The sequence below is a fragment of the Pongo abelii genome, chromosome 6 (genome assembly GCF_028885655.2).
Source record: "Pongo abelii isolate AG06213 chromosome 6, NHGRI_mPonAbe1-v2.0_pri, whole genome shotgun sequence".
Lineage (NCBI taxonomy): Eukaryota > Metazoa > Chordata > Mammalia > Primates > Hominidae > Pongo > Pongo abelii.
In genome coordinates this window covers 139,373,371-139,387,588 of record NC_071991.2, presented here as the reverse complement: position 1 = coordinate 139,387,588, position 14,218 = coordinate 139,373,371, and the positions used below count along the sequence as shown (strand labels likewise).

Genomic DNA, 14,218 nt, shown 5'->3' with positions numbered 1-14,218 from the left:
GGTGAAATCACTGATACTTACAAAAAGTTTATGGGGACGATGCCCCAAAGAAATCAGCAGTTTACCAAGGAATAACTCATTTTAAGAAGGGCCAATACAATATTGAAGATGAAGCCCACAGCAGCAGACCATCCACATCCATTTGTGAAGATAAAAATTAATTTTGTCATGCCCTAATGAAGAGGACTGACAAATAACTGCAGAAACAATAGTCAAAACCATAGATGTCTCAATTGGTTCAGTTTACACAGTTCTGACTGAAAAATGAAAGTTAAGCACACTTTCTACTCTATGGGTGCCAAAACTGTTGCACCCACATCAGCTGCAAACAAGAGCAGAACCTTAAATGGAAATTTTAAACAAGTGGGGCTCAAGATTCTGAAGTATTTCTTCCAATAGTTGTAGCAGGAGATGGAACATGGCTTTACCGGTATGAGCCTTAAGACAAAGCACAAAGCAATGGCTCCCAAGAGAGGAAAGTGGCCCAGTCACAGCAAAAGCAGACCAGTCAAGAGCAAAGGTCATGCAACAGTTTTTGGGATGCTCACGGCATTTTCCTTGTTGACTTTCTGGAGGGTCAAAGAGCAGTAACATCTGCTTACTATGAGAGTGCTTTGAGAAAAGTTAGCCAAAGCTTTAGCAGAAAAACACCCGGGAAAGCTTCACAGAGAGTCCTTCCCCACCACCACAAAGCTTCTGCTAATTTCATCATCAAACAAGGGCAATTTTGCAAGAGTTTTGATGGGAAATCCACCTTATGGTTCCTATTTGGCTCCTTTTGACTTCTTTTAGTTTCCTAATCTTAAAAAAAATCTATAAATGGCACTCATATTTTTCAGTTAATAATGTAAAAAAGACTGCATTAAAAAGGTTAAATTCCCAGGACCCTCAGTTCTTATGGATGGACTAAATGGCTGGTATCGTCTTTCACAAAAGTGTCTTGAACTTGATGGAATTTACACTGAGAAATAAAGTTTATTTTTTTATTTTTATGTTTCTATCTTTCTTTCTAATTCTATATTTCTATTTTTCCACAAACTTTTTGAAGTCTCTCATATACTCGCTTGCCTTTCACATAAGGATATTAATTATCATTCTTAGCAGAATTAGACTTATTTAAGGAAATTTGGCAAATATATTTAAAATGTCAATTATGGAATCCTGCAATGCATTAATTGATAAGCCAAAGTATCAGAACTTAAACCTACAATGAATATCTACTGAGCTGTCCAAAACACATAGAACACACACATATAACAGCCCCCGCAACAAACACACACACACACGAGCATGAAAGCATTACTTTCCTGCCATTGATGAAGGTTTGCTCTAATAAGAACAACATATGGAGAGAGCCCCAGAGTTACTTCTTACCTGTTGATTTCAGTGACTCTTTGGCTAAAAGCACAATTAGAACAATACTGATGATAAACAACACAAGCAGAAGAACACTGAGCACAATCTCCAAAGTAGTAAATTTTTTCAGCTTCTTTCTTGCCATCTCTAAAAAGTAAGAGAAACAATTTTATATGTGAATTTGATTTACTATATAACTAGTAAGATTTTTAATGGAAAAGCTCAAATGTATGCAATGAATACCATAACAAGCCTCCCAAGCACCCATTATCTAAATTGAAAAATTACCAACTCATGGCCAATTCATTCTGTCTTTATTCTGGCCCACTTTTCCCCCTATCCCTGAATTACTTTGAAGCAATCTCAGGTCTCATGTCTTTTAATCTAAAAATACTCAGTATGTTTCTTTAAAAGATAAGAAATTTTGCAAAAGACAAAATATTATCACACCTAACGTATGTTTATAACAATTCTTTACTGTCATCAAATATCCAGTCAGTTTTGAAATTTCTTTCATTGTCTGATAAACTTTTATAATTTGTTCTACTCTCCTGAGGATGCAAGTAAGATTTATATCTTGTAATTTGTTTATACCTGTTATGTATTTTTTAATTAACAGAATTTGTTCTGTAGATTTTTCCTGCAATCTGAATTTTGTTGATTATATCTCTATGCATGCTAACATGTTTCTCTACCCTTATAGTTCCTGTAAATTAACTATTAGCTTTAGAGTTTTTATCAGATTTAAGTTTGATTTTTTTTTAGCAAGAATGGTACATAGATGATATAGCATCTTCCAGGAGACTTTAAATCTAGTTAATTCTCTTTTTTGCCATCTTCATTCTGAAAATAACCAGCTAGATTACCTTGGAAAATTTACTTAAGCTTTCTCATTCTCAGTTTCCTCATTTACAAAGGAAATAAATTGAACTAGAATATCTATGATATTCCTACCAGCATTTTTTTCACTTTTTAAAAATATTTTGTACTGATTTTAATTATTATAGATTTAGGAGTACAAATGCAATTATGTTACATGGATTTATATGCATAGTGGTGAAGACTGGGCTTTTAGTGTACCCATCACCCAAATAGTGTACATTGTACCCAACAGGTAGTATTTCACCCCCCTCCCACCCTTTCTCCTTTTGGAGTCTCCAGTGTCTATGACCCTGTACGTCCATATATACTCACTGTTTAGCTCTTGTGTATAAGTGAGAATATGCAGTTTTTTACTTTCTGTTTCTGGGTCATTTCATGCAGAAAAAATAGCCTCCAGGTCTATCCATGTTGCTATAAAAATATGATTTCATTGTTTTTTATGGATGAGTAGTATTCCGTGGCATATATGTACACTACATTTTTAATCCAATCATCTGCGGATGAACACTTGGGTTAATTTCATGACTTTACTATTGTGAACACTGCTGCAATAAAAATACAATTGCAGGTGTCTTCTTGATAAAACAATTTATTTTTTGTGTGTAGATACTCAGTAGTGGAATTGCTGGATTGAAGGGTAGTTCTAATTTTAGTTCCTTGAGAAATCTCCATACCATTTTCTATAGAGGTTGTACTAATTTATATTCCCACTAAAACTGTATCAGCATTTCCATCTTTCTGCATCCTCCCCAATATGTATTGTTTTTTGATTTTTTAATAATAGCCATTCTGACCAGTGTAAGATGACATCTCATTTGTGGTTTTAATTTGCATTTCTCTGATGATTAGTGATGTTGAGCATTTTTTCATGTTTTTTGGCCACTTGTATGCCTTTTTTTTTTTTTTTTTGGAAAAATACCTGTTCACGTCCTTTGCCCACTTTTTAATGGGGTTGTTTTTTTCCTGTTGAGTGGTTTGAGTTCCTTATAGATTCTGGGTATTAGCCCTTTGTCAGATACATTGTTTGCAAATATTTTATCCCATTCTGTAGGTTGTCTGTTTACTCTATTTTATTTTTTTACTGTGCAGAAGCTTTTTAGTTTAATTAAGTCCCCTATTGTCTAATTTTGTTTCTGTTGTGGTTTCTTTTGAGGACTTGGTCATAAATTCTTTGCCTATGCCAATGTCCAGAGAGATTTTCCTAGATTTTTCTTCTAGGAATTTTATAGTTTCAGGTCTTACATTTAAGCCTTTAATCCATCTTGAGTTAATTTTTGTACATGGTGAGAGATTTCATTCTTCTGCATATGACATTCCAGTTTTCCCAGTACCATTTATTGAATAGGGAGTCCTTTCACCAGTGCATATTTTTGTCAAGAATCAGTTGATTGTAGGTATGTGGCTATGTTTCTGAGTTCTCTATTCTTTTCTACTGATTTATATGTCTATTTCTATACCAGTATTGTGCTGTTTGCGTTACTATAGTCTTTTAGAGTAATTTGAAGTCAGGTAATGTAATACCTCCAGCTTTATTCTTTTTGCTTAGGATTACTTGGGTTACTTACACTCTTTCAGGGTTCCATATGAATTTTAGGATTGTTTTTTCTAAACCTGTGAAGAATAATGTTGGTAATTTGATAACAATTGCACTGAATCTGTAGATTGCTTTGGGCAGTATGGTCATTTTGATGATACTGATTCCTCCAATCCTTGAACATGGGATGTTTTCCAATTTGCGTCATCTACAATTTCTTTCATCAGTGTTTTATAGTTGTCTGTAGAGATCCTTGACCTCCTTGGTCAAATGTATTACTAGGTATTGTATTTTATTTTATTTTATTTTATTGTAAATGGGATTGAGTTCTTGATTTGGTTCTCAGCCTGATTGTTATTGGTATATGGAAATGCTATTAATTTTTGTACATTAATTTTGTGTCCTGAAACTTTACTGAAGTCATTTATTAAATCTAGGAGTCTTTTGGAGGGTTTAGAGTTTTCTAGGTGTAAGATTATATCATCAGTGAACAGAGGTAATTTGACTTCCTCTTTTCCAATTTGGATGCCTGTTATTTTCTTCTACTGCCTGATTGCTGTAGCCAGGACTTCCAGTATTATGTTGAATATGAGTGGTGACAATGGGCATCCTTGTCTTGTCTACATTTAGGGGGAATGCTTTCAATCGTACTGAACTTTTCCCTGTTCAGTATGATTTTGGCTATGAGTTTTTCATAAATGGCTTTCATTGTTTTGAGGTATGGTCCTTCTACACCGTGGTTGTTAAGGGTATTTTTTATGAAGGAATGCTGGATTTTATCAAATACTTTTTCTGCATCTATTGATATGATCATATGGGTTTTGTTTTTAATTCTGTTTGTGTGATGAATCACATTTATGGAATTGTGCATGTTGAACCATCCTTGCATATCTGTAATAAAACTCACTAATCGTGGTGTATTATCTTTTTCACATGCTGTTGGATTCAGTTTGTTAGTATTTTGTCAAGAATTTTTGAATCTATGTTAACAAGGGATATTGGTCTGTAGTTTTATTCTTTTGTTGTGTCTTTGTCTGGCTTTGGTATCAGGGTGATGTTGGCTTCTATATTAGTTTTTAAAAGTCATTTTCAAGTGAGTCACAGAAATCTCACACTACTCTGTTTCTCCCTTTCACAAAAGACACATGTGTTATACATTTCATTAGTGTCTTATTTTTTTATTCTATCCCCCAAGTTCTTCTCAGAACAGAGGGCAGTGCTAAATAGAGCATGAGAATCCCTGAGCTTGATTCCCAACCCTACCATTTTTTGCTGTGGTAGCTGAAACAATTTATGTAATACTCTTGAGTCTCAATTTTCTTATCTGTAAAATGAAACTACAATTTCTTTTGTTATTATCTATTGCCACCTTCTTATTGTGGAAATCAAATAAAAATATTCTAAGTCATAAAGCACAGGTCTCATTATTTACCAAAGAGAAGACAGGTAGTGGGTCCTGGGTAAGAAACAGAATGTTCCTACAAAATATGTCAGTTCCACTTTCCCTGAGTGTGGCACCACACCCGACTTGGTGTTCTGGTGGAGCAGCTGAAGAACAATGCTGACTGCTGTCCTGGTTGGCTTGCTCTGGTATGACCTCCATTAATTGCTTTATGGCCCCATGTGTTGGATGACTCATGCATTGCCTGGGACATAGGTGCAGAAAGCCAGGAAGAGGAGCCATAGCTGCAGTCTTGCCTATACAAGGCCTACTTTCTCCACCAACCCACCAATGCTTGCTTTCCCAGGCTGCCTTGTAAATCATACTCTCTTTGCTCAAAAAGAACATCCCCTTTCTTCTCCTGTGAGGTCTTAATTCATGACTCCCTAAATTAGGAATTGTTTGATATTTCCTTTCAGTCTCATTCTCCACCCAATCAATATTTCCTCCCACATTCTCTTCAGTAGGAAGCAGTCTTCCTTAGTCATTTATCCAAGGACTGGTTGAATAAGAGGATTTACTTCTCATACATTGATAAGAAACTGCTGTTAGTCAATGTAATGCCCTCTTACTATGCAAAAGGAAATGGAGCTGTGAAAGCAGCTCTACAACAAGGATTGCCTTGTGTTTGCTAGAATAAATTACTCCAATTCTAGTCTTTCTTACCATGACTGTCTCCACTATCCCACATTCCAAAGAGCTTCATAAGAAATCCTATAAAATTAAACCTGCTTGTTAAATTCTATAAAGGTTAATAACCTCTCATGCCTGGTATAATTAAATTAACTAATAAAGCAAAGAGTGATCTTCTTCACTCTTTGTGTTACAATGAGTTACAATGTCTATCCAAGTGACCATGTCTCCTCTTTGGTAGATGCTAATAGTTGTAAGATGTGAGATTGCTTTTTATAATAATATTTAATTTTTTTCCAAGTGTTTATTAACACACTATGTTAGATACTATGAAGAAACACCCACTGATTGCTGGTTAAACTATAAACACCCTATGCTCAATGAAGACTTGGCAAAAACTATTAAAATTACTCATGCCCATTACCCAGCAATTGCATTTATAGAAATTCATCCCATAAATACACTTACACATTTGGGAATCAATGTATATACAAATAAAGGTTTTTCATCACAGTATTACATGTAATAGCAAAAGACTGAAGACAGTTTAAATATCATAGAGACAGCACTCAGTAAATAAGTGAAGTAAAATATAATTCAATGTTACTTAAAATCATGACACGGCAGGTGTTTTTAATTTCACAAATTATTTGATACTCCTCCTTCAAGAGGTAGGCCAAGTCCCCACCACCTCACCCTTTGAGGATGAGCTGGACTTAGTGACTCACTTTCAACAGATAGGATATGGAGAAGGGATGGCATCTAACTTCCAAGACTAGGCATTACAGCTTCCTCCTTGCTCTTTCTCTTGGATCATTTCCTGAAGAAACCAGTTACCATGCCATCATAACATTCAAGCAGGACTATGGAAATTTCTAGCAAAGAACTGAGGTCTTCTGCTAAGAGCCATCTGAGTGAGGTCCCTTGAAAGCAAGCCTCTATCCCCATTCAAGCCTTGACATGACTGCAGTCCTGGCTGACATCTTGGCTGAATTCGTGAGAGACCCTAAATCAGTACCACTCGGCTAACCCACCCCCATATTTCTGACCTACATAAATTGGGAGATAATAAATGTTTGTTGTTTTAAACTACAAAATTGTAAGGTAATTTGTTACCCTGCAATAGATAACTAATATGCATAGGTAAATATGACTTTTTAATAAAATATCATTAGCATTTTTTAAAAAGCATGTTTGCTGTTTATCAATAGTCCTTTTGCTCCATACATTCAAATATGGTTACTTGCTCTACGGAACAATAATATCTATTTTCTAGCTATACAAGAGAAAGATTTCCTTAAACCTTAAAAAAAAACTCCAGCATTATCTGATTGACCTTACTTCCTGCATTATAGAACCCTTGATGGTGAAGCTTCCTATCTCAATTAGAAAAGCAATTGAAGAAAAACTAAGATCAGGAAAAATGGCAAGAGGCAAATAAAAAAGGAAATAATTTAAATAGGGTTAAGTGCTTTTAAAAATTTTTTTTAAAAAACTGCTACTTGGCAATCTGTCCTTAATCTCTGACTATTTTCTTATAGGACAAATATATAATTATGCAATTTTAATGCTAATGATAATAATGGTTAACAATGATTGAGCAGATATCCTAAGAGGTTTCCATAATTTGTCACATGGCATTTTTATAATGACTGCAAGTTAATCATGGCTACTATCCTCACTTTCAGATGAAAAAATTAAGCTTCAGAAACATCAAATAACCTGCCTGATGTCATACAGCTGATAAGGAGCAAAGCCACAATTTAAACACCTGCCCTTTGGACTCCACAGCCATGGCTTTTAACCATCACTCTATATTCTATGCTATAATGCCCCACAGTGTGCACCAGCTTGGGCTTTCTGTGAGATTATAGTTTTATCAAATAAAAACACATTAAGTTTATGGCCCATAGCACATTTTAAATTATCTGGGAGACCTAGAAGAAGCTACTGATGTGCCTCATTTGCCATGATCATTCATCATTATCTAAACTACATCTCTGGAAGAAAGAAATCTGCTTGCAGTTTATTTATTCATTCATGAATTATTTATTAAGTCCCTAAAATGTGCCAAGGATTCTTTCAAAAACTGACTATACAACAATGAACAAAACAGATAAAAATACCCGCCCTCATGAGACTTACATTCCCACGAATAGAAAAAAGAGACAATAAACAAAATAAATAAATATACAGTAGGTTATGCTGTATAAGTATATGGAGAAAAAGTGGGGGGTAAATGAGGAATGCTGGGGTAAGGGTGGCGATTTTAATTAGGCTGGTCAGAAAAAAAATCTTACCGAAATGTAAGAATTATTACTATATATATATGAACGCTTTTACACTATTGGGAGTGTAAATTAGTTCAACCATTGTGGAAGACAGTGTGGCAATTCCTTAAGGATCTAGAACTAGAAATACCATTTGACCCAGCAATCCCATTACAGGGTATGTACCCAAAGGATTATAAATCATTCTACTATAAAGACACATGCACACGTATGTTTACTGCAGCACTATTTGCAATAGCAAAGACTTGGAACCAACCCAAATGCCCATCAAAGATAGACTGAATAAACAAAATGTGGCACATATACACCATGAAATACGATGCCGTCACAAAAAAGGATGAGTTCATGTCCTTTGCAGAGACATGGATGAAACTGGAAGCCATCATTCTCAGCAAACTAACACAGGAACAGAAAACCAAACACTACATGTTTTCACTCATAAGTGGGAGTTGAACAATGAGAACACATGGACATGGGGAGGGGAACATCACACACTAGGGCCTGTCAGGGGATGGTGGGCTAGGGGAGGGAGAGAACTATGACACATACCTAATGCACGTGGAGCTTAAAACCTAGATGATGGGTTGATAGGTGCAGCAAACCACCATGGCGCATGTATACCCATGTAACAAACCTGCACGTTCTGCACATGTATCCCACAACTTAAAGTAAAATTTAAAAAAAGAATTATTACTTATATACATTATGCAAAAGCAATAGAATTTTTTTCTTCTTGAATTATTTAGTATATGAGTAATTGTCAAAGCTCATTGTCCTGGTACCGTTATAGTTCTTTAGGCAAAGTAGACAAACCACACGGGGACCCAAATTATTAAAATGGCTATCTAAATTAATTTGGAAAAACTGGATATTTGTCCTCTTTTCGGCATTATAGCCAGCGTTTGATGTATGCATGGAGGTCTAAGCCATTCTTTTAAAACCCTTTGCTAACACAAGACATGAGATCTAGTGGAAAAGAGGATTCATTGTAGATAGATAGACTAAGAACAACTTGCAAAGAGGACCCCAGCAAGCCATAGCTATTCATCAAAAATGCTGGGCAATATTAGTAGGTTGGGCCATCCTTTCCCAGCTGCTTGGTGAATGGGAAGGGATAAGGTAGCTAATGAATGGCTTTTTTCTTGCAAGTCTGGTCACACCCAAAGTGAGAGATTTAAGAGTCAGCTCTGACCCTAGCCAGCTGTGTGACCTTGGAAAAACCACTTAACCCCTCTGGGTCTCAGTTTCCCCATCTGAACTGCAAAGGGATCATCTCTAGGAAACAGCTAACTCCTCCTTGAGCCCAGCAACAGGTTGTGCAAAGCTTATATTTCTCATCACATTCCACAGCTGCCACCTGAACCAATTTTAAATGGAAAATTTCTTGCTTCTAGTTCCATTCCATGCTTATAGAACAATTTTTATAGTAATTTTATTAGCTCATTAAAATGTATTTGTGAGGGAATGCCTGATAATAAAAAATAATCATTGGCATCTTGTGAGAGTGTGAGTGAAATAGCAACAAGCTGTCTTAAATTTAGCGTCCCGCTTCATTTGGTCCCTGGTAGCACAGGGACCTACCAGCACCACAAGCAAAAGACCCCCTCCATCTCACCCCCTCTTTGCACACCTACAGACATACACTTACTGTCCCACACCAGGACACAGACTGTAGACAGTTTGGACATTGGGAGGTCCTCCTCGCCCAGCAAAGCCACTGATCAGATCCTGCATCAAGAACCTAGTGGTATCATTTTTCAGGGAGACCCATGGGGATTAGTCTCAATTTCTCTCTCTTTCCCCAAGAGTAACTCTCCCTTCCCACCTCTGTAACCAGTCAGAAAAGAAATTCCTGCATGTGTCTAGCTAGACTCTAGCAACTAGTAAGGATCCAACTTTTTTTAAGTTTTATTTTAAGTTTTATTTTAAGTTTATTTTAAGTATTTTATTTTAAGTTTTTATTTTAAGTTTAAGGGCCAACAACAGTTTATCACCTTCTCCTCTTCCCACGAGCACTCCCATTCTACTCCACACGTGACTGCCAGGACAGATATCCTACCTTTCTCTTTATGACTTCCTTCCAGATTCCACAGGAAACCTTTCCTACTCCCCAATGCACACCAACGCATAAATGCATCCCAATATTTTACACATATCCTCAGACTATCCCCTAAAATTATTCTGTATTTGATCAACAGAGGCACAAAACCCATAAGCATAGTGATAGATTTCTCAATTTTCTGATTATAATTGGTTCTTCAATTACATTTTCTCAATCACAACTCCACATCCTTTCAGAGGGAAAATGCTCTAATCTCACTCCCAAATTCTAACTCCTTTTATTCATTTCTCTCACTTCATTTCCAGAATCTGAAAGAATTTCTGCCTGCTACCTCAACCTAAGTGTTAAATAATTCATCACACCTCACACAGAAACACACACAAACACACAGGTTTCACTACAATCAGGCTTATAGATCCAGCCTTAGTTCAGAAAAATATACACACTAAGAAAAAAAGATAAATGAGAATTTTGTTCCATGTGTATGCATGTGCATAATTTTTTATTTATTATTGGTGTTGTTTATCTTTGTGTTTAACAAATTAACAAGGGCTTTTCTTTTTCTTTTTGAGACGGAGTCTCGCTCTGTGGCCCAGGCTGGAGTGCAGTGGTGCGATCTCGGCTCACTGCAAGCTCTACCTCCCAGGTTCATGCCATTCTCCTGCCTTAGCCTCTCCGAGTAGCTGGGACTACAGGCACCCACCGCCATGCCCGGCTAATTTTTTGTATTTTTTAGTAGAGACAGGGTTTCATCATGGTCTCGATCTCCTGACCTCGTGATCCACCCGCCTCGGCCTCCCAAAATGCTGGGATTACAAGTGTGAGCCACTGCGCCCGGCCAACAAGGGCATTTTGACTAAAAGAGATCAACTCAAATTCACACACACTTGTAGACACACATCTGTAACCATAAAAGAACCCAAGGTTCACAAACATACCTCATTACCTCTTGCAGCCGCTCCCTCTCTGTCTGAAGGATGGCTTAGCAATAAAAGCAGAGGAGCACAGTCCACCAAAGCAACCAAAGATCTGGTAACTATTTACTGACCTATCAAGAAAACGTTAATGGCTTTCAAATGCAAATGAATGGCCAGCTTTTATTTCCAGGATCAGAATTTTTAGTTAATTAGTAATCGTGGTCTTGCTCTAAGAAGGACATCCCTAAGACTTTTGGAAGGAAAAGCCAGCTCCCATGACCCACTCCATCCCCTCCAGGCACTGAATGTTTAATCAGTGGTGAGGACACCCTGTATGTCTGGTAAGAGAACACAGATACAATTTGTAGATGATAAAGAGCAAAAAAATAAATGACCCCAGTATTCCAAAAGAGCCCTGGTCTCTTGCAGTGACTCCGAATCTCTCAGGAAGTCATTGACGTTTAGTAGCACAATCTGATGATTGTGATGGAAGGAAGTTGTTTTAAAAATGTTTTAAAAATAGTTTTCTTCTTTCTTCTTTAAGGTGTCCTTAAGCTTGTTTGCAGTATGGAAATCCTTTAACAGTCTGGTGACTCTTGAACTGCCTTTGCAGAACTATAAATAAGAGAAATCTAACACGACTGACTCCATCTTGCTTCTAACCTCCCAGGCTAAATGACGTTTTCTGGGGGATTTTTTTGTTTGTTTGTTTGGCTTTTTGCTTATTCTAGTACAAAGGCCAAGAAAACTATGAGAGGCATTTAGTTTATAGTTAAACTTGGAGTCAAGGGAAGATGATCCCCCTCCTTGCCTGGAGCTTAAAGCCTCATTCATAAGTCAAGGTTGGAATTATGGTAGGGGCTTGGACTTTGCTAAAGAATAGGCATAAACAATGTCCTGCCATGGCTTAGTTTGTTTTTCTGTAAGTTGCTTACTGCCCCAGTCACATAACTAGTGTCACAAAATGTATAACTTCCCCAACTACCAAAGATAACATCACTGTATTGGTCCGTTTTCACACTGCTATAAAGATATGCCTGAGACTGGGTAATTTATAAAGAAAAGAAGTTTCATTGACTCACAGTTCCACAAAGGTAGGGAGGCCTCAGGAAACAATCATGGTGGAAAGGGAAGCAGGGACTTCCTAACATGGCGGCAGGCCAGAGAGAGCGAGCAAGAGCAAGGAAAACTGCTTTGTAAAACCACCAGATCTCGTGAGAACTCACTCACTATCATGAGAACAGCATGGAGGAAACTGCCTCCATGAGTCAATCACCTCCTACCTGATCCCTCCCTTGACACGTGGGGATTATGGGGATTACAATTCAAGATGAGATTTGGGTTCCGACACAAAGCCTAACCATATCAATCACTATTGTGAAACCTAAATAACTGGTCGTTTAGATATTTGTCAGCATTTCAGTAGACCAAGAGACACCACCTAGTCTTGAGGCCCCCCTCAACACACACACCCCTCCTGGGAACTGACTCAACTGCACAAAGCCAGTTTTAAGTGCTCCTGTGATTTCATTCCCTGCCAATCAATTATACAAGTTCTCCAGCCCCATGCCCACCAAAGTACCCTTTACAAACCTTAGCCTTTGAATCCTGGGGAAGATGGGATTGAGAAGTTTTTCCCTGCTCTTCTTTGGCCAGCCCTGTGATTATTCAACTCTTTATTTACTGCAGTGCCTGCTGTTCTCATTGATCTTTTTGGAGGGCAGTGGGCAAGAAGAACTTACTGAGCTGAGACACACTTATAAACCTCTCTTAGAATTAATTCTTAGGCCAGGTGCACTGGCTCACGCCTGTAATCCCAGCACTTTGGGATGCTGAGGCGGACAGATCACCTGAGGCCAGGAGTTCAAGACCAGCCTGGCCAACATGGTGAAACCATGTCTCTACTAAAAGTATAAAAATTAGCCGGGCATGGCGGTGTGTGCCTGTAATCCCAGCTACTCATGAGGCTGAGGCAAGAGAACCACTTGAACCGGGAGGCGAAGGTTGCAGTGAGCTGAGATACAAAGAAAATCAATTACATTGAAATACAGTTACTATAATATTTTTTAAATTATAGTTCATGCCTCTTTAATGATATACTAACAATAAAGTGATATGTCTAATAGCGATTGCAATTTCAAAAACATGATAAGCGTAAACAATATTTTGAGATTGTTTTAAATATATGATGTGAAAGTAACCGTGAGCTCTCTTGAAACCAAATTCATAGGTACTGCTAACACCACTGTAGTTTGCAGCCTAACTCTAAATTTCAATTAGAATTTAGCAAAGAAAAGATATGTAAATATTTTCCCCTTCCAAGTTCACAGGCTCTCAGAATTATATCTACAAACCCCAGGTTAAGAACTTCTCTCTGTTACTAAGTGGACCTTCCTCCTAGTAGGGCAGAGTTCCCCGCTCTGTGATACTCCAAGAGTTATCTGTAAACCTGTGGTTGTCAGCTTCCAGAGAAATAAGCACAGAAATTGAAGATAAGTGTTGAGAGACTTGCATTACAATTTGACAGAATCATTTCATGTCATTGATCTTGATAATTAAAAAACGGAGCTTGTATCTGCATATGCTTTTTTAAAATTTATTTTTCAAGTAATTTAGTTTTAATTTTACAAAAGCCACAGTCTGTGATATATTAGAAATTTTTAAAACAATTGCTGTTTTACCACACATCATTTAAAAAGTCCTGCTCAGCTACTGCTATTTCTAGGCATTTGTCTTTATGGGCTAGTGAAAATTCAGAAAACAATTTGGGCCAAGAGACCTAAATTTCTAAACCATGTATATCATCTGGAAAATACAAACAAAAATCACTATCTCTTATCACAGTCATTTCACAGTAGACATAGACAGACAATCAAAATTGAATCAATTTATCTCTTTGAAAAGTTTACTTCCTTATCCTTCCTTTTCTTATTTCACCAACCATCAGTGAACACCAACCACCGTGGGAACACTGACTTACCGTGTTTCTTCGGCATCATGGAATCAAAGAATTTACAGCTAAAAGAGGAAAGAAAGGAAAACTGGCATGCATGGAGGCTGGCCGAGTGCCAAGACCTTGGGTCTGAAGCAGTGGCTCATACC

At 37.2% G+C, this 14,218-nt stretch overlaps 1 protein-coding gene across 7 annotated transcripts in view; it reads right to left on the bottom strand.

The window, feature by feature from the left end:
* MGAM (maltase-glucoamylase) overlaps positions 1-14,218 on the bottom strand; it is a 185,486-nt gene that overhangs the window by 126,030 nt on the left and 45,238 nt on the right. For 3 of the 7 annotated variants that reach the window (XM_054559911.2, XM_054559912.2, XM_054559915.1), the window contains one exon: positions 1,375-1,503. The exons of 3 other annotated variants lie outside the window; for them this stretch is intronic. In XM_054559911.2, the coding sequence (XP_054415886.1) occupies positions 1,375-1,501 (127 nt within the window). In that variant the 5' untranslated portion in view covers positions 1,502-1,503. Of the gene's footprint in view, positions 1-1,374; positions 1,504-2,550; positions 6,731-14,218 lie in introns of those variants that run through there. One more of the 7 variants, XM_054559914.2, reaches the window with a different exon arrangement.